At 42.1% G+C, this 25,014-nt stretch overlaps 1 protein-coding gene and 1 long non-coding RNA gene across 3 annotated transcripts; one reads left to right on the top strand and one right to left on the bottom strand.

The window, feature by feature from the left end:
* Positions 1–3,418: 3,418 nt before the first annotated feature.
* LOC135973640 (uncharacterized) lies at positions 3,419–11,107 on the bottom strand. Its single transcript, XR_010590579.1, has 2 exons — positions 10,851–11,107; positions 3,419–4,986 (listed from the first exon to the last, which is right to left on the bottom strand). It is a non-coding gene; the product is annotated as an uncharacterized LOC135973640 (long non-coding RNA).
* TNFSF10 (TNF superfamily member 10) lies at positions 10,109–23,494 on the top strand. 2 transcript variants are annotated; one of them, XR_010590578.1, is made up of 6 exons: positions 10,109–10,440; positions 14,574–14,726; positions 15,106–15,248; positions 17,073–17,118; positions 17,961–18,053; positions 19,137–19,475. XR_010590578.1 is itself a non-coding variant. In XM_005315636.5 (5 exons), exons 1-5 carry the CDS (start codon positions 10,315–10,317, stop codon positions 19,586–19,588), a joined length of 870 nt encoding a protein of 289 aa, XP_005315693.3. In that variant the 5' UTR covers positions 10,161–10,314; the 3' UTR covers positions 19,589–23,494. The 2 variants fall into 2 exon arrangements, 1 of the variants encoding a protein (XP_005315693.3); XM_005315636.5 differs by lacking the exon at positions 15,106–15,248 and having other exon boundaries at positions 10,161–10,440; positions 19,137–23,494.
* The last annotated feature ends 1,520 nt before the right edge of the window (positions 23,495–25,014 follow it).

Raw genomic sequence — 25,014 nt, forward strand, 5'->3', positions numbered from 1 at the left:
AGCCCTATGGACTTTGATCAAATATTGCCACAGTTATAGAGTACCTGGCTACTTTTTAAACCAAATGTTTTTAAATCCAATCTTTAGTTAAATATCTAAAAAACATGTTTGGAACGGGTATGATGTATGTTGAAAGTGCATCAACCTGAGAGACTGTTTTCATTTCCTCCTTCTGCCTATGTTGTTAACTAGATTGTACTGTGGCAGGGCTAGGGGTTGTTCAGGCAATGGAAAATATCCTGAAACTGGCAAACTTTACCTTCCATGAACAGCAGTTCTTGGGAATGCCAATACAAGCCCAGTCCCCTTTGGCTTCACTCCCTTTGATTATCAGGACACAGAACATTTTTTAAACTCCTGGCTTTGTTATTGGCTAAAAGGAAGTACTACTCCCTATTATACTATAATCTCTAATCTTTGGGCTGAGAAGTTGACAGACAGCCTTGCAGTTTCAAAATGATTAAAAACAAAACTTTCCATAGGAACTGCCAATGCAGAGACCATCGGTTTTTCCAATGGCCTTATAATATTTGTAGTAAACAATTTTATACCCTATTTGTTATGCAACCGAACCTTTTTTTTTTTTAACCACTGCTGCACTTTCAGAAGAGGTTTTAATACAATATCCACAATGAGACCCAGGTTTTTTTCTTGAGTAGTTGCAGTTAATTTAGAAATCAGTGATATGTATGAATCATTCAGATTATTCCTCCTAATTTGCATTATTTTGCATTTTCAACAATTAATTTAATCTACCACCATGCTGCCTACTCACCTAACTTTGTAAAGTTCTCTCTAAAGTTCTCCCCAATCTTCTTTAGCATCAACTGACCTAAATAATTCCACCACTAAAAAGTTTTCAGTGTTCTCTGTTCAAATTTAGCCCCTTTGTGCCACTCACATAACGCAAATGTGCTGAACAAAAGGCAGGTCTCTCTATCTGAAGATCCCCCTGTCATGGAGTCCCCAGTGGGCATAGAACTGGCATAAGAGATCTTAGATGGGATTCACAAAGATTAGGCACCTAACTCTAATTACCTGGGTGAAACCACCTCTTGGTGTTTTGGGGTGGGAGAGGTCTAGAGCTCCAGATAGTGACTCTGCTGCGCAAGCTGGTAATGCAGTGGGGTGCAACGACTCACCAGTAGCTAATCCAATCACTGTGTGCTGCTAATCAAATCACTCTGTGTAACCCCAGTGTTGTTCTGAAGTGTGGTCGTTCTCAGTCAAGCTAGGGACTTGTCTTCACATACAAGGCTACAGAGGCACAGCTGCACTGCTGTAGCACTTTAGTGAAGATGCTGCTATGCCTACGGGAGAGCTTCTCCTGCCAGCGTAGCTAATCCACCTCCTCGAGAGGCAGTAGCTATGTTGAGAGGAGAAGCTCTCCTGTCTACATAGAGAGCTAGGTCAGTATAACTGTGTCATTCAGGGGTGTAGTTATACCGATATAAATTTGAAATGTAGACCTGGCCTAACTGCTGTGAAGACAATCTGTTTGCCAAGTAATTGTGCTTCCCTTCTTACTTATGGGAATGAGAAAGTTTACCCCATTTAAAAGGGTAAATAAGTAGCCCCCTGTTCTTCGGTCTTGCTCTCTGCACCCACACAAGTCTTGAACATAGGGCTTGACACAACCTAAGGGAGGGCATTTTTGTAGGTGCACCATGTTACAATATTGTCAGGAGTCTCAGGACATCAGTGTGTGAATGGCAGTTTCTCTCACTGGGAAAGGAGAAATCTCATTAAAATCACTCCCTAAGCATCAGTGTGTGTATTGCTTTTAAACTGTCTCAGGTAGAAACTACATCCCAAGCAAAGGCAGTCAGACACACAGCAGACACTTTACAGAAAGGAAGCAACTGAAAGGAACTTAGTTTTCTCTGCTTGCATTTTGGCACCCTATGGAGTGGTATTTATCTGTTCCATTTTCATGGAGGGCAAAGTCTCTCATCAAAGATAAGGGTAATAACATGTCATGCTTCAGGGCACAAGCAGATTGCTGTTTGTCAGGAATGATTTTTCCTCTCTCAAAAATGCTACAGACAGCTAGGTGAATTATGGATTTCCCTTCCACTTTCCTCTGAATTATTAAAACTAAGATTCGCAACTGCCTTGCACCTTGAGTACTTGCTTTCACCTGTGCAAAGTGGGTGTAAGACGCCACCATTCAGGTGTGGTGATAGTCACCCACTTGGCACAGGTCTGGAGGACTCCACAAGGTGCAATGCTGCAGAGGATCAGGATCCAATTTTTAATAGCCAGATGCAAACATGACTACATTGGCCCCTGCTGGATACTAGACTTGATGGATCAATGGTCTGCTTCAGTATGAGGAATCCTAGTAGGAGGTCTGAGGCCTTGCCTACGCATAAAATTAGATCAACCTAGCTACATCGCTTAGGGCTGTGAAAAATGTCCATGTCCCAAAGATATGTCTACACAACAGGTGCTACAATGGCAAAGTTATAGTCTACAGTGGCAAAGTTATAGTCTACACTTCTATATCGACAGAAGAGGTTTTTCTGTCAATGTAGTTAATCCAACTCTCTGAGGGATAGCAGATAGGTTGATGGAAGAATTCTTCTGTCAACCTAGCTGTGTCTGCACCAGGGGCTAGTTCGACCTAATCATGACGTTTAGGGTGCAACATTTTTCACAGCCCTGAGCAACACAGCTACACCCTAAGAGGATCGTGATTTCTGTTTACAATGGGCTAAATTCTGAAGTTCTTATCTGAACAGAAGTTTTATCTAAGTAAGAACTAAATACAAAGGGTGAAATTCTGGGTCCATTGAAGTCAATGGCAAAAGTCCATTTGACTTCAATAGGACCAGGATTTCACTCATATTGAATGAGGACTTCACATTTGGGCCCATAGATCAGTGGTTCCCAAACTTGTTCCGCAGCTTGTGCAGGGAAAGCCCCTGGCGGGCCAGGCCGGTTTGTATACCTGCCGTGTCCGCAGGTTCGGCCAATCGCAGTTCCCAGTGGCCGCGGTTCGCTGCTTCAGGCCAATGGGATTTGCTGGAAGCGGCAGCCAGTACATCCCTCGGCCCGCGCCGCTTCCAGCAGCTCCCATTGGCCTGGAGCAGCGAACCGCAGCTACTGGGAGCTGCGATCGGCCGAACCTGCAGACGCGGCAGGTACACAAACCGGCCCGGCCCGCCAGGGGCTTTCCCTGCACAAGCAGCAGAACAAGTTTGGGAACCACTGCCATAGATCGTTGCACCCATGTTTACTTATTCTAGGATTTCTGCTCACTAAGTAAGTTATTAGTGAAAGTTGATAGATTGGTTGAAAATTTTCTGACAGGACAGTTTTTCATCTGAAAATATTAAATATGTATTTGATTAAATTTAAATGTTTCTAGGGAACATATTGATTTTGTCAAAATATTGAAATGTTTCATATTTCATTTTGATAAGGTCAAAGCATTCAATCTTTATCATTTTAAGTAATACAACATAATAAAATAATTGAAACAATAAAAACAAAACGAGGTGTTTTGATGCTATCGAAACAACATTTTGATGAGGTCATTTTGATATTTCTGAAATAAATCTTATCCTGGGGGCATTTCAAATAAAGCCGTGCCCAGCCTGAAAAGATTGACTCATCCATCCTACATGGAGGCAGGCCAAGCTTAAATTATTAATTATATTATTATTAATATAACAGGTGAGCAGGGCATTTTACAGGCAAATAGAGCTCAGTTCTGATCTCACTTACACCAGAGTAAATCAGGAATAATTCTAATGAAGTTGCAATGGTTAAAAAACAGTGAAAAGTGAGCTCAGAATCTGGTTCATTGACCTTCCTCTAAGGAACCTACAGTCTACATTAAATGCTAAGTAGGGGCCAGGTTGGGATGTGTCACTGGACAGATACACAAAGACAGGGAGGGTGCATGTAAGTAGCCTTCGATAGCACCCTGCACTCACCATACGAAGGCTGGTCCAAATCACAATTTTTGTGTATACCTGAACACAAAACTGCACAAGGTTCAGGGAGGGCAGGAAGATGGCTCCAATGGCCATCAGAGCTGCCTGGCCATGGAGGAAAGCACACACTGCTACCTCCATCAGGGGTGTAGCAATGGCTGTGCTTCCCATGTGTAGATGTGCTACCCCAAGGGCCTGATTCGCCTCTCACACCAGCATAAAACAAACCAGGAATAGCGCCGTTTAATGCAGTTATATGCATAAGTGAGGGAAGAATCAGGCCTCCAAACTGGGGCAATGCCTTAAAAATAGAGCCCTAGGTGCACATTCGCCTTGTCACTGAAATAAGCCTTGGGCCATTTGTGACAGTTGGTATCAAGAGTTCACATGCCACTAAAACAACATGAGGTCGGTTCTGGTTACACACCCATTTCTCTTTGCTTTTGTGTGAATTTCATTGTGTCACCTCTCAATAGAGAGACCCAGTTGTACCCAGAACTAATCCTGGAGGAGGAGTAAGCAACTGGCCACTTTACTCCTGAATGAGAGACTCCACAGGCAGGCTTAATTCACTTTAACTTGGGCGCATTAACGCCACACCTTTAGTTGTATGCTTTCCCTGTATAAACAAGCCCTGAGGCACCAAATGGAGATGATTCATTCCACTTGTGATCAAAGAGCTAGGGATACCATTTGGACTATGGTCTCCAGAGGTGAAAAGCTAGAGTATGACAACACAGCACAGTGCTCTTTCCTTTTCCAGATCAGCTGGGTTCCTCTGCCCCAGCTATAGCACCAACACTCCATATGGTAATGTCAATGGAGAAACCAGGACATCCCTTGTCGCTAAGAAGAGGTGTCAATGTAGAGAGCCCCTATATGCAAGAACATCTACTATAGTCTGCCTCATTTGCATACGGCTCATATTGTCCAGTTAGGCATTTGGAGATATGTAGATTATAAGTGCTTCAGGTCAGAGACCATCTTTTGTTCAGCAGCTGCAAAATGGAACCATGGTCCACGACTCCTCTGTGCGACTGCACTGCAAATAATAAATCAAATAATATATTATATATATGAATAATGATGTTCATCTTCATGAATGCAGCATTAAACATTACCCATTTTTTCATGTTCTCTGTGTATATATATCTTCCTAGGGTATTTTCCACTGCATGCAGCTGATGAAGTGGGTTTTAGACCACGAAAGCTTATGCCCAAATAAATGTGTTAGTCTCCAAGGGCAGGTTTCAGAGTAGCAGCCGTGTTAGTGTGTATCCGCAAAAAGAACAGGAGTACTTGTGGCACCTTAGAGACTAACAAATTTATTTGAGCATAAGCTTTCGTGGGCTACAGCCCACTTCATCTTGCCCACGAAAGCTTATGCTCAAATAAATTTATTAGTCTCTAAGGTGCCACAAGTACGCCTGTTCTTTTAGTCTCTAAGGTGCCACAAGTACTCCTCGATCTTTTTGCATTAAACATGAACCTCCATGCCTCTCATGATGTTGAAAATGTGCCTGAAAGGACAATTCTGCCATCTCTACAGTGGGGAAACAGAAGTAAAGAGTTTTTAAAGGGACACTTCAGCATGTTTTACAGAGATTTGCATAGGTATTGAAAATTCCTACTGATCAGACATCTAGGGAAGAGCTATTGGAGGTGCAGAGCCAGGATGTTTTCTTGGTATAGTGAGTAATACAGATCTTATGTACCTGGGTTTCTTCCATTATCCTGGCATGGGACAAAGAGTGAGGTTATCCCTTATTAAAGTCCTGTGCATGAGTCAATGAATAAGCTTTAATGGGGCGACAGAGGGATTGCTTGGCAGCTAGGCAGAGGCTGATCAGATACATTACTTTTGCTAGTGAGCTATTTCAGCTCCTGCAGTGTGCCAAAGCGCAGAACATTTTTTTAGATAAATGGAATATGAAAACTTGCATAATTGCTTCGAGGTGATGTTGTGACCCAGAAGTTTCAGCGTGTGTGCAATTCCCACAGAATGGTCATTTTCACCTTCAGAACCTGCAAAATTGTACATTTCACCTGTGCAATCTACAGTCAGAAAGATATTTTAATTTCAGAATGGGAAACTAAAATGTGTGCAATTTTCCCTCTTAAATATGTCTATTTTATAGTGAAAATGGGCTGATTTTGCTATCAAATCATCCTACCTTAGTGTGAAAACCCATACAATTTTATGGGGTCTTTTTTGTTAGTGAAATTTGGAAATTCAAAATGAAATGTAACACCATCTTTTTTTGGGAAGGGCCTTAGAATGTTATTTACCTTTTTTCACACCCTTCTTTTTCAATGTGAACTTTATTAATTTGGTTTTAAATGAGGACACTGGGGGTACCATTTATTCCTGTTATTATTTATCACTTATTCAGCATCATAAATGTGCATGGAGCTTTATAAGGAACAACAATAGGAGGACATGGTCCCTACCCTGGGAGGGCAGGGGGGAGGGTGGCTTACAGTCCAAGGGCCTTGTTCCAACAGACACTTACATGCATGACTAGCTCTACTCACATGATTAGTCCTATTAACTTTGCAGATTTGGGGGAAGTCTGTTGGCAGGCCAGAGAAGGGTCCAAAATGCAAGATGAAGAATGAATCCCTATCCCAGGGCACCTTCTAACTTTCCGTGAAATCTATTTTACTTTCACTTTTGATTCCACTCTATTTTGACAGTAAACTAGGGTTACCATATTTCAGCAAGCAAAAAAGAGGACGGGAGGAGCCCCCGCCCTAGCCCCGCCCCTGTCCTGCCCTAGCCCCCTCCCTCCCCCCCCCCCACTTCACCCCCTCAAAACCCCCAACCTTCCCCCCGCTCCTTGTCCCCTGACTGCCCCCTCCTGGGACCCCTGCCCCTAACTGCCCCCCAGGACTCCACCCCCTACCTAAGCCTCCCTGCCTCTTGTCCCCTGACTGCCCCCTCCTGAAACCCTCCCCCCATCCTAACTGGCCCCCTAGGACTCTACCCCCTACCTGTACCCTGACTGCCCCAACCCTTATCCACACCCCCACCCCCAGACAGACCCCTGGGACTTCCACGCCCCATCCAACCACTCCCCACCCCCTGACAGCCCCGCCCCCAGAACTCCCGACCCATCTAAACCCCTCTGCTCCCTGCCCCCTGACAGTCCCCCCCAGAACTCCCAAACACCCCCCCCCCCGCTCCTTGTCCCCTGACTGCCCCCTCCTGGGACCCCTGCTCCTAACTGCCCTCCAGAACCCCACCCCCTACCTAAGCCTCCCTGTTCCTTGTCCCCTAACTGCCCCCTCCTAAGACCCCCCAAATGCCCCCCAGCACCCTACCCCCTACCTGTACCGACTGCCCAAAACCTTATCCACACCCCCACCCCCAGAAAGCCCCCCCCAAACTCCCAACCCCCCCCCTCTCTTGACTGCCCCCTCCAGAACCTCCCTGCCCCTTCTCCGACCCCCTGGCTCCCTTGTTGTTGGCCTTCGCCTAATGTCTCTGTGAGCTTGCTCAGGAACGGCCTGAGCCGTTCGTCCTGGCATGCTGAGGAGGAGCTCCAGACTGCCGGAGGCGATCTGTGAATGCAGGGAGGGAGGGAGTGATCTCTGCTGCAGGGGAGAGGAGGATGGGCTCTCTCTGGCTGTCGGAGCCCCATGTAAGTGGCACCATCCGGCAGGTGTAGCGGCGTTAAACTGTTTCACAAAGTGTCACGTTGCATGGCAGAAACCGTACCCAGTTGCAAAACGGGAGGGTTGCGTTTCGTGTCGTTACAGATACAATAAAAATCTGAATGCTACAGCATTTAGCACACAGACTTTTTGATTCCAATCACCTATTGGCAAGTTCATGCTAACACAATTTTCTCAGCTGTTTTGACCTGCCCCACTACTGAAATTTCTCTGGTACAGCTTCACTGGCTAAATCTGTCAGGAAGACTGTGTTGTAAGGCTCTTATGTGTTGAACAAATAAGAGGGTGTCATTGGGGTACCTGTCTGACAGGGCAGTCTCTAACCCTAATATAGTCCTAAAATGTCAACATCAAGTGAATTCAGGTCTTGCTGTGGATTTCAATCCACAACCATTTGCATTGTCAATGGATCGATACTGGCACTCTCTATCACAGACAAGACCTCCTCAAAGCTACAGTACCTTTGAGGCCTGATCTACCGAGTTTTTATACTATGTCAGTTAGGGATGCGAATTTATTTTTAACCGTATACTGCTACAGTCCCTAGTGCAGATGCAGTTATTCTGGTATGAAGATGTTATAAAGAACTACCCTTATGGGAAGGCACCTTCGTACCAGAATAACTGCATTTGCACTAAGAGAGATTGTACTGCTTTAACTATACAGGTACAACTTGCTAGTGTGAACAAAGTCTGAGTAGAAGAGACACAGTTTTCAGAGTTTAAATAGGAAAGTTGGAGGGGAAAGAGAAGACATGACCCCCCACCCACCCACACACAGACTATGGTAGCTCCATCCTCTATGAGAGAACTAGTAGTAGCAGATGCTTTGGTACACGCATATAAACAAAAGCACTTGGAAATCTATGTTTTGTTTTACATTTTTGAAATGAATTTAGTGCTTGTGAGGGACAGCCCTGGAGACTAGTGTGCAAACAGGCACAATAGCCATATCAGCTTACCCACAGAACTCAGCCAAAGTACCAAAACCCTGACCCGAAGGAACCAACTTTAGTGGTACACGGGGAGTCTTCTCTACTGAGCCTGCTAGCAAGGCAGGGATGGAGGGGTGGGGGAAGTGAAGAAGGGAGGCAGTGCTGCCAACTCTTTTGGAGTTTGGGAGTTCTGGGGGGGACTGTCAGGGGGCAGGGAGCAGAGGGGTTTCAGAAACTGCTTCTGTAGTTGGCTAGCCATTCACAGTCTTTGTTTAATCCTGATCTGATGGTGTCAAATTTGCAAATGAACTGGAGCTCAGCAGTTTCTCTTTGGAGTCTGGTCCTGAAGTTTTTTTGCTGTAAGATGGCTACCTTTACATCTGCTATTGTGTGGCCAGGGAGGTTGAAGTGTTCTCCTACAGGTTTTTGTATATTGCCATTCCTGATATCTGACTTGTGTCCATTTATCCTCTTGCGTAGTGACTGTCCAGTTTGGCCAATGTATAGCCAGTGAGGTGGTCTCAATCCACCAGCAAGTTGACTGGAATCACCAACTCTACAGGTAAAGGCTGTCTTACAGGAGAACCTCAGTAAGGCCCAGGAATCTCGATGAATGTCAGTTCCACCTGTCAATTCCTCCAGACTGTTCTTTCAAGAGGTCTTCACCTTCTTGAAGCTCCAAGAAATCTTGTGGCCCTCAGAGCTTAGGGCTGGGGCATTTGCACAGAGGCCCAGTTTCTTAGGAGTCATGTTCCAATGGCTCTCTAAGGGCAGCTGCCCAAAAATGCTCCTCAAAGGATAGTCCAATGTGAGGAGAGGAAACCCAGGGTAAATTCAGGAGGGCAAAGTCAGCAATATCTTACACTGCACACTCTCCGCAGGTTGAAGGTGGAATGATGCTGTGAAGGGCCCCTATCCTCTCCCACATCCTTTTCTCCTCAGCCCTGTTCCCAGATCAAACTGCCAGCAGAGGCTGCCAGGCAGCTGAGAACCACTGCTGCTCCCATTCCATGAAGGGCCTTTTTTCAGTTCCTTCTTTTCCCCACCTACCCTGGGCTGGTTGTTTGGGGGTTTTTTTTCGTTTTTTTTTTTTTAAAGGGCGGGGGGGGTTGGGGATTTGGCCTTGCAGAATGGAGGAGAATAGCATCTTGGTGTTGCTTTTTTATTGCATTTTCAACACACATGAAGAGTCTGATTCTGACCCCACTCCCTCTGATGTAAATCTGGAATAACTCCATTGACTTCAATGGAGTTAGGTAGGTGTAAAACTGGTGAGACAAGCGAATCAGGATCTGTATTAGCATGTGGCAGAAATTGCAGCTTTACAAGGAACAAAGAAAGGGTTGCTAAAAGGCTAGCCATTCAAAAGCTATTCAAAGGAAGAAGTGTGAATACCATTTAAATGAGGCCCTCTCCCACCCCCAGTCTATTTTCCAGCAGCATTGCCTATACAGCAAAGAAATCAGAGCTCAAGGACACACCGGTTTTGCAAACACGAAAGCTGGATTTTTGTGGCTGTACTTTTTTCATGTGCAGACTTTAGGATTATTGTTGTTGTGCCTTCTCCCCTCCCGCCCATCCCCATTTCCTGGAGATCAGCCAGCAGGGAAATCCTCTAAGGGGGTGGATGAGAGACAAAGTCTGCAGCCCTGCTCAACCAGGAAGAGCTCCACCTCAAACAAAGCAAACAATAACAACCTCCCTTGCCTCGCTCGCTCTCCCAGTCTTGTGTCTCTTCTCTTTGTGTACGCACCAACCATGAGGCTGCCTACGGCTGGCCCCAGCACTGGCCAGACCTGTGGGCTTGTGCTGATCTCCGCTGTGCTGCTGCAATCCATTTGCGTGGCGATTACTTTCCTTTACTTCACTAATGAGCTGAAACAGGTAAGTACCAGAGCGGTGATCTAGGCACTGCTCAATCTGCAGGCTGATTTGGCCAGCCTACAGGCAGTTCCTCATTCTCTCTCTCTAAATCTAGTCAAGAAAAACAAACGCATCGTGTGTGCCCTTGTCCTGTTCAAAGGAAGGTTGTATGGGTTCCTGCACGAGTGATCCTGTTCCCGCTGACGGTAGTGGCAAAACTCCCAGTGTTTGCAGGGAGCAGGATTGGGCCCTAGGTGAACTGTAGTTTGGCAATGTTTATTGTAGCAGGAAAGCCTTGGAGATCCAGCGCTTTTGCTTTCATTGTAGGAGAAGTGGGTTAGGCTGGCTTTGTTTGTTTTGCTGGTTGGCTGGGTTTGTTTGCTTTTATGCAGAACACGAAGGTCACGAAAGGAGAAGTTTTTAAAACTCACCTTAGACTTCTATTTTTTTCCCCCGAAACAGAAACGCGCATTTCATTGATGTTCCAAAGTTGCTCTTTCTTCACTCCAATTTGTGCCTTGTCAGCACTGCTGGGACATTCGTAGTGCTAGGGGCTAGAAGGAGAGTCAGCTTTCTCACCCGAATAGTCACACACGCTTAAAAAAAAACCCAACGACAATACTTTGTTTTCAGACAGTGACTAATCCTGATAGAATTTCAGGCAGACACAAGCTAATCATTGCCCCCCACGCAGAGAGCTGGGGAATGTCTGTGGGGCTGTGCCTTCCACTCCCTGCAACCAAAGGTTCATATCCTGGAAGCATCGGCTCAGCCATTTATCTTTTCTTAAGTAAGTAACTGAAGTTCCATGCAACGTTTGGCTGGGTGACTTTTGCACAAGACTTTAAAACCCATGGTCCTATATGGACATTCATGACCCATGGCAGTTCTGTAGGGGTAGTGGGTTTGTCTAGGTGTCCATCCACGTTTCCTATCCTACCATCCCTACTATAGTGTGCTGTCCATCTGGGTGCTCTCCCTAGCTCCAGAGGTGGCTGCACACAAGCAGCATTGTAGGTATATCGTTTCTGTAGGGTTTTGAGATCCTTGCATTTGCAAGGTGCTGTATAAATATAAAATACTATTGCAACCCTTGAATTTACCACCTGCAAAATTGAGTAGTACTCTACTCACAGTTTCTTTTGAGATGGCTAAATCAGATGGTTTGGGAAATTCTTATCAGATGATTCGCACCACTCTACAATCAATACCAGACTTCTTGAGTGTATAAAACTGGGGACCTGTCTGCTGAGTTTGTTGCTCTGATAGCTTCATACCTGGTGAGATTAGGAATCTACAGAAACATCACATTTGTCTTAAGAAAATAGGTTACACTGTACTGGCGATAAGAAAGAAATGTACGCAAAATTGTTTCAACTCTCAGATACTTGGTTCAAAGTTCTTTGTTATCAAACTTTTGAACATGAGCAATTAGTAACCACAGCACCTTCTCCTAGTTGCTTTTCCTCCAAATATGTATGGTTTGAACTTTTGAAAGAGTACTCTACTATTCTGAATAAACCACATCCAACAATTCTTACCTCAGATATAGCTCTTATTATTGCAGGAGAATAACCCTTTTGTGGTGTGAAGGCTAACTCCAGTACTTTGAAGGGAATTTCTGTTGGATTGAAAATAGCCCAGGTATCTGCATAATATTATATGGTGTCTCTACTACACATGTCCTTTTTGTTCTCCTGCACACAGATGTTAGGACTGCAAATACAGTTTGTTACCTTAATTGTACATGTGGTTTATGGTTAGTGATATTTATCTGTGAGCCTGGTCCCTCTTTTCCCTTCTTTTTGCTGTTTCATAGTATCTGTATTTCGAGACTTCTGTCAAATAATCATCACTGGCCAGGTGTCAGATCCTTTCAGCTGTCAGTACAAATAAAAAATCTTATTTAATGCTAGGTAATTTTTCTCAATCTACATGGATAGTCATCTGATTAGCTAAATGTAACCATCTGATGATCATAAGATGGATAAAGCTTTTTGAACAGCCTAGTTTGGCTTATGGGAGGGGAGTGCTGAAAAGCAGTGACTTAGCCCTAGGATGCACTGTAGAGTTAATTACACATCCAGGATATAGGACAGTGAAGAAAACAGACTTCATTGACTTTAAAAGCATAATCCAAATGTTGCCCTTAGATGATGGGTGAAGTTGAAGAAATATTTCACTAATAATACTCCACTTAACATTTCTGTGGCACCTTCCCTCCCTGGATCTCAAAGTGCTGTACAAATATCATTTGATTAAGCCTCATAATGCCCTGCGCCTCCATTTCCTTAACCTCTAAAATGGGGATAATACTACTTCCCTGCCACACTCACGTTTGCAGAGTGCATTAAACGCTGCGGATGCAAGATGCTGCAGCAATACCAGGTACTAGTACAGTAAAGTTATCTCAGGGGCTAGGCGTGTGACAAGTAAGCAAAAAGCAGAAATGGCAGTACTGTTTGCTTTCAGATTGAAGAGAAAAGTTTTGAAGTGCCCTCTCCTTTCCTGGTCCCTAGATCTGGTAGAAGAGTGGCCTGGTAAGGGCTGGTCTACATACAGGTTTGGTACCAATTTAATTATATTGGTTTAAAAACCAACCCCTTAGCATGGATGCAGTTACACTAGTATAAAGGTGCTTATATCTATATAGCTTATTTCCACCGATTTAAGTGAAGTTCCCAAAGTAAGAAGCCTTATATTAAAAATACTACCCTATTCTGCAGTAATGGTCCAAAAGCCTGTGGGGATACTCCTGTCAGTCAGAGCATTTTGCATCAATGATTATAGAATATGGTAGTATTTTTAAACATAAGAGAATTCTCTGTAAATGTTTCTGCACGAAGGTCTGGAGCTTGAGGTTAAGTGAGGTAAGATTTGCAGGGTCAGATGGGTGAATTCTCTCCATCCTGCTCCAGCGGGAAATCTATGGCTTGCCTCCTTTGTTTTCAAGCAGACAGAAAAGGATGGGAATGGTGGGGGGAGGGGTAGAGAACAGTCCCCCTGTTCTCTGATGCTGAATGTTCCAAGCTTGAAGGATAGTTGAAACTGTGACATGTTAAGTAAATTAACTTCCAGAGGCAGCAGATTAACAAACAAACCAAAAAAAAATATCCTTTACGATAGGAATGGTTGAATTTAAACTATTAAATCAAGAAGAAGAAGCCGGTCTGAATGCTTTGGATGTTCACTGGTTTCTTTCCTTTCCAAACTTTACTGGCATACAGGTCTTAACAGGGGTTTTGGATGATGATGAACCATTGAACTCAATGGGATCAGGAGTTCTCTCTAGGCTGCCTAGGTTACTGTGTTCTTACATTAAGCAACAAGTGCCAGCTTCAGTTTTGATAATGGGTTATCCCCTGCAGAAGTAGCAGAGCTCGAGGAAGGGTTTTGTTGTTCACTATATTCTTTACTATTTGAAACTATTTAACTACTATTTTTAAACTATAACTAGGAAAATTATTCCTGACCACAGTGAAGACATTGGGACTTTTGCCATTGACGTCAGTGGGTCCCTGATTTCACTCTTTCTCTTTACACATCAGAAGGAGGAATTCTCTCTTTAGATATATGAATGGTTTAGAGATGGGCTCCAAGTCACAAGACTCAGATGTGGAATCAGATCTGAATGCCAGCTTCCTCAAAATTCATAGGGAAGGGGTTTGAATGTGGTCTTCTGGCCCCCTTCCATTGCAGAAAATGCCCTAAGCTGCAAGGTTTGAATCTGGAGTAGAATTTGCCCAAAGTGCAGACATAGGGAGTGGGTTAGTGGCTGATGTTCAGGCTCAGTGTAGGAAGATCCCTTGTGGAAAGGAACTAAATTCTAACAATGTTAGAGCTGATAAAATAATTCTCAGCATTAGTGACGTCGGTATTGCAAGTGCATAAACTTATTCAGCTGAGTCCTGGATGTCCAGTTTATGAACATATAGAGATAAAAATGTAAGTGTATTCTTGCATATCAAGTATCTGGTTGTAGCTAAATAAGTATGTAAGGTCAGGATTAACTCTCCTTTATAAAATCATTACTTGCTGTAGCATATTGGTGTTACTTAGAACAGAAAGGGTTTCCCTAAACCCCAAGAGTTTTAGAAATGCATCATATATCTGTACATTAAGTGAATTAACTAGCTTATTGCCTTCTACCACAGCTCCAGGACACGTATTCCAAGAGCGGCATTGCTTGTCTCATGGGGGAAGATCTCGGAACTTTCATAAGACATGTGGATCTAAATGAAAATGAAGAAAGAGAGAGTGACCCCTGCTGGCAAGTGAAGTGGCAACTAGGAGAGTTAATTAAAAAGGTACTTTGGAACTTTCACACAGACTAAACAATGGAGCTTGGTTATAACAATCCAGATGGTTCAGAGAGTTAAGCTCCAACTAGTGAAATAAAATGCAAATCCCAAATTGTTTCCTTGCATTTTAGTGGTCAAATCGCAATTCCAGATATAAAGGAATTCTGTTTGCAGTGAAGTTCTTCTGAGAACAAAAATTGTCATTTCACTACAAGAGTTTCACTGTATTTAGGACACAGAAAATACAGGTGACCAATTATTACTAAGTTCATCCCAAAGAGGGGTTCATCCACTGTTTGTCTAATATGCCTACTATATAGAATGTCCTTCTCATTTGTGACAGAGCATGGAGATGTAGGGCCTGATTTTCTTTCACTCACACTAGCAAATCAGGAGTGATTCCCACTCAAGCCACAGGAAATGTAACAGGTGTGAGATCAGAATCTTGCTCACCGTCCCTGTTACCGTCCCTGTTATCGTAAAGAAAACCACTATTCACCTCCTGCCTCACAACTGTACAAAGAACAGGTATGTCATGAAGCATTGACAATTTTATTATAATCTAACCTGGAAATCTCACTCCCCCATTCCCCACACAGCCTTACCCTTCAAGGTCAGGTATTCTGTGTCAACCTTTCAAAATACACACACCTACACACTAATAAATGATATAGGCATATCATTGAAACTTTTTTTTAACTCTCACTTTTATCGCAAATGTAATTTTGAAGAAGTTTTACTTTGAATAAAGGGTTTCCAAATTGAAAAGGATGAGAAACACTGATCTAGTAAATTAATAGTGATTTAGTTATTATACACTGATGCACTGGAGGTCTGTTTTAAATAAAATATTGGCCCAAACTGAAGTCCACGGAGTTACTCCAAATTTAACTGGTATAACTGAGGGCAGAATTTGGCTCACTATATTAACTTAGTAGGTTTCTACAATGGGAAAATTCATAAATATTTTTTTGCACCAGTGCTGTCCTGCAATTATACAACATAGTTGGAGAAAGGCCCTTCACCCTGTCTGCACTACAACTTCTAACATTGCTACCATTGGAAAGACACCTAGATTCAGAATTTCCTAGAGAAGCAACTGCTGCCTATGCATATAGTAGCTGTTTCCCAAATACATATAAACAGTATGCTAGAAAGAAAGCTGTTCGGTCAATGAAATGCAGATTAAGGTATCCCAGAGCCATTACATTCTATAATCTCAGTATTCCTTGGATAATGGCAGTGTCTCTTACATTTCCATGGAGATGACAATGCTTTTGTTGTTCTCATGGAGCTATTACAATTGAGGAGCCATTATTGCTTACTGGAAACTATTGTTATTTCAATGTATACCCTTCCCATGAGACTGGAACCATGAGTTACAGTGGAGAAATAGTAATGGCTTCAAGTGACAGAATATTTTTGCTTAATAAAGAACTAACATCAAAATTACATGAAAATAAGGTGGGATCTGATTAAAACCTCAAGAAAGCCAGGACATTTATGAGTGAGAACTTTTCACATGAATCTTAGTTCAAGATGTTGAATGTAAGTTTGGTGATAGACTGCCTGAGAACAGGGTATGAGATTTACTACTGTAACTAAGAGTATGTCTACACTGCCCACTTTACAGCGTGGCTGCGGCAGCGTTGTGACATGGGCAGCCTAGTCACCCTGTATCGCCGGGGGAGAGCTCTCCAGGTGAGGGGTGGTAGCTTTATCGCCGGGAGCTACAATGCGCTGTCTATATTGGTGCTTTTCAGTGCTAAAACTTCTGTCGCTCAGGGGGGCATTTTTTCACACCCCTGAACGACTAAAGTTTTAGCACTGAAAGTGGCAGTGTAGACACAGACTAAGCCAGATATATTCCTGCCGTTATTTATATATCAATAGTTTTGCCATTGTGAAAACCGCTGGATCTAATTCTCCTCTGTTGTACCAGGGTTAATCTGGAGTAACTCCGGTGAATTATTCCACAATCAAATGTCTGCAGATCTACACTGGAGTAATTGCAAACAGAAGCTGATGCCCTGAACCCTATATTTCCTCTTATTGAGGGCCAGATTTTCCAAAGAACTTTAACACTCAATTGGATGAGCTCCATTGCAATTTGGCCCCAGATATTTAAAATTATTGCAAAACAGTTTGTTGTGAGAAATAAATGATACAGTTTCCTTTTGATGTCCGCTTTTATTTACAAATAGAAATAAAATTTGTTTGATGGTCAAATGCTGGAGTTTGTTCAGTTATGTGGTATATAAGAGTATATGGAATAGTTGTGTTTCTGGCATCTTTGTCACTGCTCTACTGATTTCCCAGAAAGAAAACAGTTTTCTTTACGTGTGTTTGCAGATGATATCAAGAAACTATGAGGAAAACATTTCATCTGCAGTGAAAGGTATTTTTAATGTATCACATTTATTTAGCACATAAAGAAACTGCGATGGTAGCAGATGTGCAGTGGTTCCATACATGTTTTCCAGTTGTCGAGAATAGTTCCTAATTTCTTACTCAGTTGTACAGTTCTTCTGCAGCAAAGCATGGGAAATGAGTAACAATTAGTATTAGTTGATATTCTTTTAAGAGACATATTAAGCAGTCAGAAAATGTGGTCAAGTTATTAGAGCATGGAACCAGGATTCAGGAAAAGTGCCTGGCTTCGGTTCTTGTCTCTGTCTGATTCAGTGATTTTATGCAATTCATTTAACCTCTCCATGCTTCAGAGAACAAATAGTACTTTGTTGTTGTGCAGCTACATTAATTAAGGATTGGGCACAGCTCTCCTCTGAAACTAATGCAGAGCCTTACACCCCAGGAGGACTATCAGGAAGCATTCTGGCTCAAGAAGTCAGAGGAAATTTTTCTAGAGTAAAGACCACAGAATTTGGCCTTAAAAGATATTTACCCTTTCCACGAGCACATACTTATTTTTAGTATTGGGTGTTTGGGCATTGGTTTTGGGGGGGAACATACAGAAGGCTTAAAAAAGGCATTTCAAAGAGAGTATGGGAAGTTCTGAGAAATTTTGACCATATCAACCATTACACTTCAATCTCTCATTGATTTGGTCAAATAAAATATTTTGACAAACACATAAATCCTCAAATACTGTCAATTTAGTAATTAGTCACATATTTCCATGGAGATGACAATGGCTTTGTTGTTTCTCTAATTCTAATTTGAGATTTAAAATGGTTATTTCTCATCTTCATGTAACTGAACTGTCTCTAACTCTTCCAGGAACTGAAGAACAGGGATCTCAGAACCATGGACACAGAATAGCAGCTCACTTAACTGGAAGCCGCAATAAGAAGAGCTCTCTATCCACATCAAGTAAGATATTTTGCTATATTGATAAGGGAAGAAGATGGATACAAAATAGGGAAAGATCACTGAATATATATGCTTTGCGATTTTCCAGAAATGAATATTGACTGTTGATTATTCTAGGCACACTTTTCTGCTTGTTTCTCATGGACTCAATGCAATTTTTTGGCCAGAAAACAGGGAAAGCTTTAAAAAAAAATCAAAGATTTTCTAGTTTTGGTGAAAATAATTCTTCAGCGCACTCGAATAGTAGTATCAACCCCATTCAACTTGGGTATCTATGGTGCACCTTCCTTCTATGTCATTAGTTGTTTTTTTAATGAAAATTCCGTCTTCGTAACTCTGTCTATCCCCTTTGCAGTATTTTTTTGGAGAAAGATATGTGTATGAGGGCCTAGAAGCTATCGTGATAGGCACATCAAAAAAAAAAAAGACAGAACAGACTTGAAATTCACTCCAGATTTAATGAAGGACTTGCTAAAGTTCTCAAATCTTCTGGGGGAACCAGGGGCGAGTTAGGATTCTCACATTGTTTTGCTCATTAGCCATGTGGCAACTTGGATTCATTTTCATTCTGTATTTCAGGCAGCAGTGGGGAAGGATTCAAAGATCAAAACTAAAATGAGTCCCCACAAAGTGATGTGCCAAATTGCTACTTATGAAACTTGAAATCTATGGGCTGGACTACGCTACCATGGTAAATCGATCTAACTTAAGAAACTTCAGTTTCGTGAATAATGTAACTGAAGTCAACATTGTTAGATCCACTTACCGCGGTGGCTACACTGCGCTGTGTCGATGGGAGGGCATCTCCCATCGACTTTCTTACGCTTCTTGGGGTGGTGGAGTACTCAAGTGCTCTCCCATTGCATTGACTGCAGCAGTGCCGATCTACCAGCAAGTGGAAACATACCCTTTAAGAGAGATTGGGCCCGATCCTGTACCATCTGAAGCCAATGGATGCAGGATCTGGCCCATTGCTCTTATTTAGTTTTTGAAAAACAGTCTCATCAGCTACGAGAAGTGGACTTTGTTGCACACAGCATTATTTAGCTCTGTATTCTTCTCTATTTTTTTCTCCTCAAATAGATTCCTCATCCAGAAGAGGTGTTGGGCAGAAAATAAATACCTGGGAACCCTCAAGGAAAGACCATTCATTCCTCTATAATGTGGAGTTGAAAAATGGGGAGTTAATCATACCTAGAACCGGGTTTTATTACATCTACTCTCAAACTTACTTTCGATTCCGCGAACCTGAAAACGAGGATTCAGAATCAGATCCATTAGCACTAAGCAGAAACCCTAAGCAAATGGTCCAGTATGTTTACAAACTGACGACATATCCAGAGCCTATCCTGCTCATGAAAAGTGCAAGAACTAGCTGCTGGTCTAAAAAGGCAGAATATGGACTTTACTCCATATATCAAGGTGGAGTATTTCAGCTAAAAAGGGATGATAGAATTTTTGTCTCTGTCAGTAACGAGGACATGGTTGACATGGACAAAGAAGCAAGTTTTTTTGGAGCCTTTTTGATCAGCTAAGTGATTAACAGAAAAACAGACCCCCAAAGAAATCATTTTTTAAATTCTATAATCTAAGGTGGCAGAGGAGGGAGGAAGCCACTGTGACAATACAGTGACTTCAAAGCAATAGTGACAATGCAAGAATCCCCACTGTCAATTCATCCTGTGAAAGGATCATTTCTCGGAGCAATCAAACCTAACAGTCAATACGGAAGTGCAGCAGGTGGCTGACTGTGCCGTGTATAACAGCACAGCAGATCCCCAAACATGCCAGTGTTCTAGGACTTGCCAGGATTTTAACGTGTCAAAGTATTGAATAGCTTTGGCTAGGATCAGATCAAGTGGAGGCAGGCACTGTCTGCGGTTCCCCATACCAGTCTACCAAAGCATCTCAAAACCTCATTTGTGGCAGTCCCTCTGCAGGAAAGGTGGATTTGCACAGGGACTAGATCAGGGGTTGGCAACCTTTCAGAAGTGGTGTGCCGAGTCTTCATTTATTCACTAATTTAAGGTTTCACGTGCCAGTCATACATTTTAACGTTTTTAGAAGGTCTCTTTCTATAAGTCTATAATATATAACTAAACTATTGTTGTATGTAAAGTAAATAAGGTTTTTAAAATATTTAAGAAGCTTCATTTAAAATTAAATTAAAATGCAGAGCCCCCCGGTCCAGTGGCCAGGACCCGGGCAGTGTGAGTGCCACTGAAAATCAGTTCGTGTGCCACCATCGGCATGCGTGCCATAGGTTGCCTACCCCTGGACTAGATGGAGACTATAGACTTGCATAGGGGATGAGATTGAGGTTGGAAAATGGATTTTATCATGAACGACACTATGGACCCTATCCTGCTGACTCTTTCTCCTGTGAGTAATCTTTACATGAGCAGAAGTCCCTCTGATGCCAGTTGGACTACTCTCGAGTAATAAGGTTTGCAGGATCAGGCCCTATTTTGAATCTTAGATTTCCAAAATGAAAGGCTAGCAAACAATTAAACTACAGTAGCATTTAAACACATACTTAACTTTGACGTGCAAGTACTCCATTTGAAATCAATGGGATATTCATGTCCTTAAAGTTAAACATGTGCTTAAATGCTGCGTGGGATCACAGCCTGGTTATTTTTGTCTTCATTTGGATATTGTATAGATGACAGAAAAATGAAGTGGCACAGCAGAGCCATTGAAATCAATAAGTCAATATTATGAGTTCCCAGTACATTTTGATAATCCCATATCTACTTAGTTGATTAATATTGTACTGCAGAGATTTCACCACACTTACAACATGTTCAAATATGGAATCGCTCTATACTTACTGAAAATGAGTATTTGATCCAGAACCCAAGTCTTTTCCTTTAAATGTTGCATTCAGAGGACTACATTATTTGTTTCATATCAAGCATGACATGATGTGGTTCTTTCATGTTGATTGGCATGATGCCATGGGACATGATATGATGCAGAATAATTAGCTTGGATTTGAAGGAGAACATTCTCATTCCTGGAGAGGCTACATGACTATCTCTGCTTCAGCATGGGCTGATTTTAGTTAATACTGTTTAGATTTTTGTTTTATTTGCAGGGCTGTGTGGGGACTACATAGCATTTGTTTTTCTACCTGAACTAAATATTAGATTTGTTAGCTGTAAGATTAGAACTGTTTTTTCAAAAGTTAAAGTTTTGTTAAGAATAAACAATATAGCCGGATCTTCAGGTAGCGTACAACAGTCAGCACCACTCCAGTGACTTTAGTGGAGCTACACCAATTTACACCAGCTACAGATCTAGCCCAGGTTCAGGGGAAAAACCATATATTTCTGAAAGAAAGAGGGAGTGAAAGGCAAGTGGGGCAAGGAAGTCGTATGGACCAAATTCTCTGCAGATGTAAATCAAAGCACATAGAATTAAGCCAGTAGAGAATGTGGCCCTATATTTTTGATATAATAAGGTTGCCTCGGGAGTCATAAAATGATGAAAGTCAGCAAACAGCCTTACTTACTTTGTCCATGGCCTACAGGAAAAGCAGGTGTACCATTCACCCTACTACCTTCTTTGTGGCCAACAGGAAATGAACGTGCATCAGTTGCCTCACTTGCCTTGTCTGTATAAATCAGAAAAGTAGGCATGCTAGTCATTCTATTTACCTTACCTATGAACAGCAAGAAGAGAATTTACAGCAATCACTTTGCTTTGACTTGTTAGAAGAAAGAAGCACATGCAGGTTGATATTCAAAACCATTATTCCAGTCTGTGTTTGCTGTTTCTATGTGGAGGAAAATATGTTAATTTCAATGGTAACCATTCTGTGAATTGCTCCACTGCTTACTGGAGAAGCTTGCTTTGCAGTGCAGTCATGTCTCAGATACATTATATATTTTTCTCAACTAGTCCTTTGAAGCATTATCTCAGAATTCTCCGACTGCACACGACAGAGTTTTTAGCTTTATTTGGTGGCTTCCTAATCTTGAATACAGTATGAATTTGCACTAGTTTCACACTGGTCCTCACTGACTTTGATTGAACTGCTCCTGATTTACAGTGGTGTAGATACTTCGGGGCTATCTAGCTAAGCAAGGCCCAGATTTTGCTGCCCTTACTTATATTACATAATACTTTAGGTCCCAGTCTTGTAATGGGAGTACTCTTAGTGCACAAAGTTAAGCCTGAGTGTAGGTGTTTGCAGGATAAAGGCCTTACTTTGCAAGTTGTTCCATTGGTTTTCAATTGAATTGTTTGTGGAGTAAGGGCTTGACCCTGCTCCCATTCAGATCAGTGCAAAAACCTTAATGGGGCAGGACCAACCCCTTAGATATTATTCAATGAGAGGACGGCCAGCACAATCTGATCCAATCCGATTAGGATATATACTGTTTATTTTTCACAAAACTGACTAATTTTCAAACTGTATAGTTCAGTTTTTAGCTTAATACATTTTCAAAAGAAAATAATTTGCAGAGAACTTTTATCTAAATTTTCTTCCCAATTCTAATTTTTGATTCAGCTAACACAGTGCTCCTACTTAACACGGGAGGACTACAAGGCTGCATTAAAGAGCTCCCTCCAGATCTCGATTCTGTCCCTGATCCTTCAAAGTCTTATATATGTGCTTCACTTTACAAACTGAGTAGTCCCATAGATTTCATTTCCTGGATTAGGCTCATATTATTTAACTCCTCAGCAACATACTCAACTACAAGCAATTAAATAAAATAATGGATTTTTTTTTTAAAGTCCAGTTATTTTAGGCGCTTATTTTTTTAAAAAAATTCTTAACTGAAAGAGAATTTCAGATATATTATTTGCAGCCTAAAAGTGGAAACCATACGTATGATTAAGAAAAAGTTTATATGACATAAAGTTCTCAGGGAGACACAGATGGAAAAGGATTTGGAAGAAGCCGTAGGGGCTGTGCACAAATTCATAGCTGACAGTAACTTAAGACAGATACTACTATCTACTACACACAGATGTTTTTCATCATTTTGTCTCTGCAACTTGATATATAATAATGGGCCCAATTTTATTTAGGAAGTGCTCCCAGGCATTTCCAACCTTTTTTCTCTCCATATGTACACATTTTTATGTCACTCCATTCTGAGAGAATATATGTAGCACAACAGGGAGCAGACTGAATAATCATATTTTATTTCCCAGCAATCCAAAGACACGCTTAGCCTGGTGAAAAACTAACAAGCAAAATCTGACAAGGACTCATTTGAAGACAAATAGAGGTATCTACCATTTCCGTTTGTGGATTCATTCTCTCATTCCCCCAGCCTCGTTACCCTCTTGACTTTCAACAGTAAATGTAGCAAATAGTTCTTTGTGTTCATTGTGCGTGTGCAGCTGCAAGAACACTAACTTTTCTATAAAAAATTGTAATTTTTGTACATACTTTTTATATAAAATGTTTTTAGTAAATACTTATTTTGTCTTTTAATTATTACGCTTGTTCTTTTAAGGCTGCCGTAACAACATCTCACTTACTCTGATATCTTGACAGTGATAGGTGTACGGGCCTGATCCAATTCTCAGTGAAGTCAGAGAGAGAGAGTTTCTCTGTTGACTTCAGTGCAAGGCCCATAATGCATGTAATTTTGCAATACCATGACATAAGGAAGTTGCTTCCTGATCCCAGCTGGTAACTGGTTTCTGCCCTGAAGCACTGGATTGAAGAAAATTGAAAATCCTTGTATACCCAGAGACTGCTCGGTATTGAGAGCCTTTCTGGAGTGTCTCATTACCTTCCTGAAATAGGCTCATAATTTTAGCTATAGTTCTGGTAAACAGAGAATCTCTTCTTAGGCATATAAACATCTAACCCTTTCTATTATCAAACTGCAGCAGGGGACCCACTGAACTCATAGGACAGATTCTCTGGTCCTTGCACAGCATGTTGAGAGGGAGAAGGCAGACGGGAGCTCTTCAAAAGGGCAATAACAATTGTAACCCCAAATTAAAGGGGAGCACAGAGGACTGCTCAGCCCATGTGCCCCATGAGCAGACATTGCCCTAAATTGTGAAATGGTGTGGAGGAGACTGGGCTTACTTCCCTCCTACCCCCACAACGTAGAATAGCGCACTTGGGGAACAAAATGTGCATTTGTACTCTGCGCTGGGAAGTCTGAGTAAGGATGGTACCTCCTGGAGATGCCATCCCACAACAGTTTCCCCTAGGCAGGTAAGGTCCACACCAGCCCTACCAGGGCAGTGCCTACATAGTACAACTTTTTTATTGCACTGGGTCCTAGAGACCTCAGCCCTATGTGCCAGGCACTGTACAAACATAACAAAGAGCTGGTCCCTGCCCCAATGAGTTTACAATCTAAGTAAATTCACCACAATGTTTGTTTTATTCCCTGTTCGAGTAAAGGACACCCCTCAAACAGTGGTAATAAGCAAGGTCACAATCCTGCAAATTGATCCATGTGCTTGGAGCTCAGCACCCATGCAGACCCCCATTAAAGCAAAAAGCAGGAATCTGCCAGAACGGCTCATCTTGTAGCATTGGTGCCCAAGATGGTAATGACACCCACAGAACATGCCTTCAAAATATTTTATGTGTGTTGCCTTTTATTTAATTAAGGGTTCCTTCTTCTTGGTATTGTTATGGGAAAGGATACATAGGATCAGCTAATTGACCCTCACTATATACTTCACTTGACATTCGCCATATTAAATTACATTATTATTTATATTGCTGTAGCATCCAGAAGTCCCAAACAGGCCCCACTGTGCTAGGTGCTGTACAAACATGTAAAAAAGCATAGTCCCCACCCGGAAGTTTTAAATCTCATGTGTGCTTTTAGATTTAAACCAATCTCTAAATATTAGGGATGAAGAGGAGACCTAATGTGAGGAGCAGATTATTCCACATTGCTTTCAGGTGAGATTTGTGCATCTTCCTCTAAAACATCTGATACCTGCCACTCTCAGAGAGAGG

Source organism: Chrysemys picta, chromosome 9 (genome assembly GCF_011386835.1).
Source record: "Chrysemys picta bellii isolate R12L10 chromosome 9, ASM1138683v2, whole genome shotgun sequence".
Classification (NCBI taxonomy): domain Eukaryota; kingdom Metazoa; phylum Chordata; order Testudines; family Emydidae; genus Chrysemys; species Chrysemys picta.

Bases quoted from the DNA above. Each gene is read 5' to 3' on its own strand.
- TNFSF10 (XM_005315636.5), top strand. From the start codon at position 10,315: ATGAGGCTGCCTACGGCTGGCCCCAGCACTGGCCAGACCTGTGGGCTT. The intron at 14,727-17,072 runs GTACTTTGGAAC...GTGTGTTTGCAG, and splicing joins TAGGAGAGTTAATTAAAAAG to ATGATATCAAGAAACTATGA. The intron at 18,054-19,136 runs GTAAGATATTTT...CTCCTCAAATAG, and splicing joins GAGCTCTCTATCCACATCAA to ATTCCTCATCCAGAAGAGGT.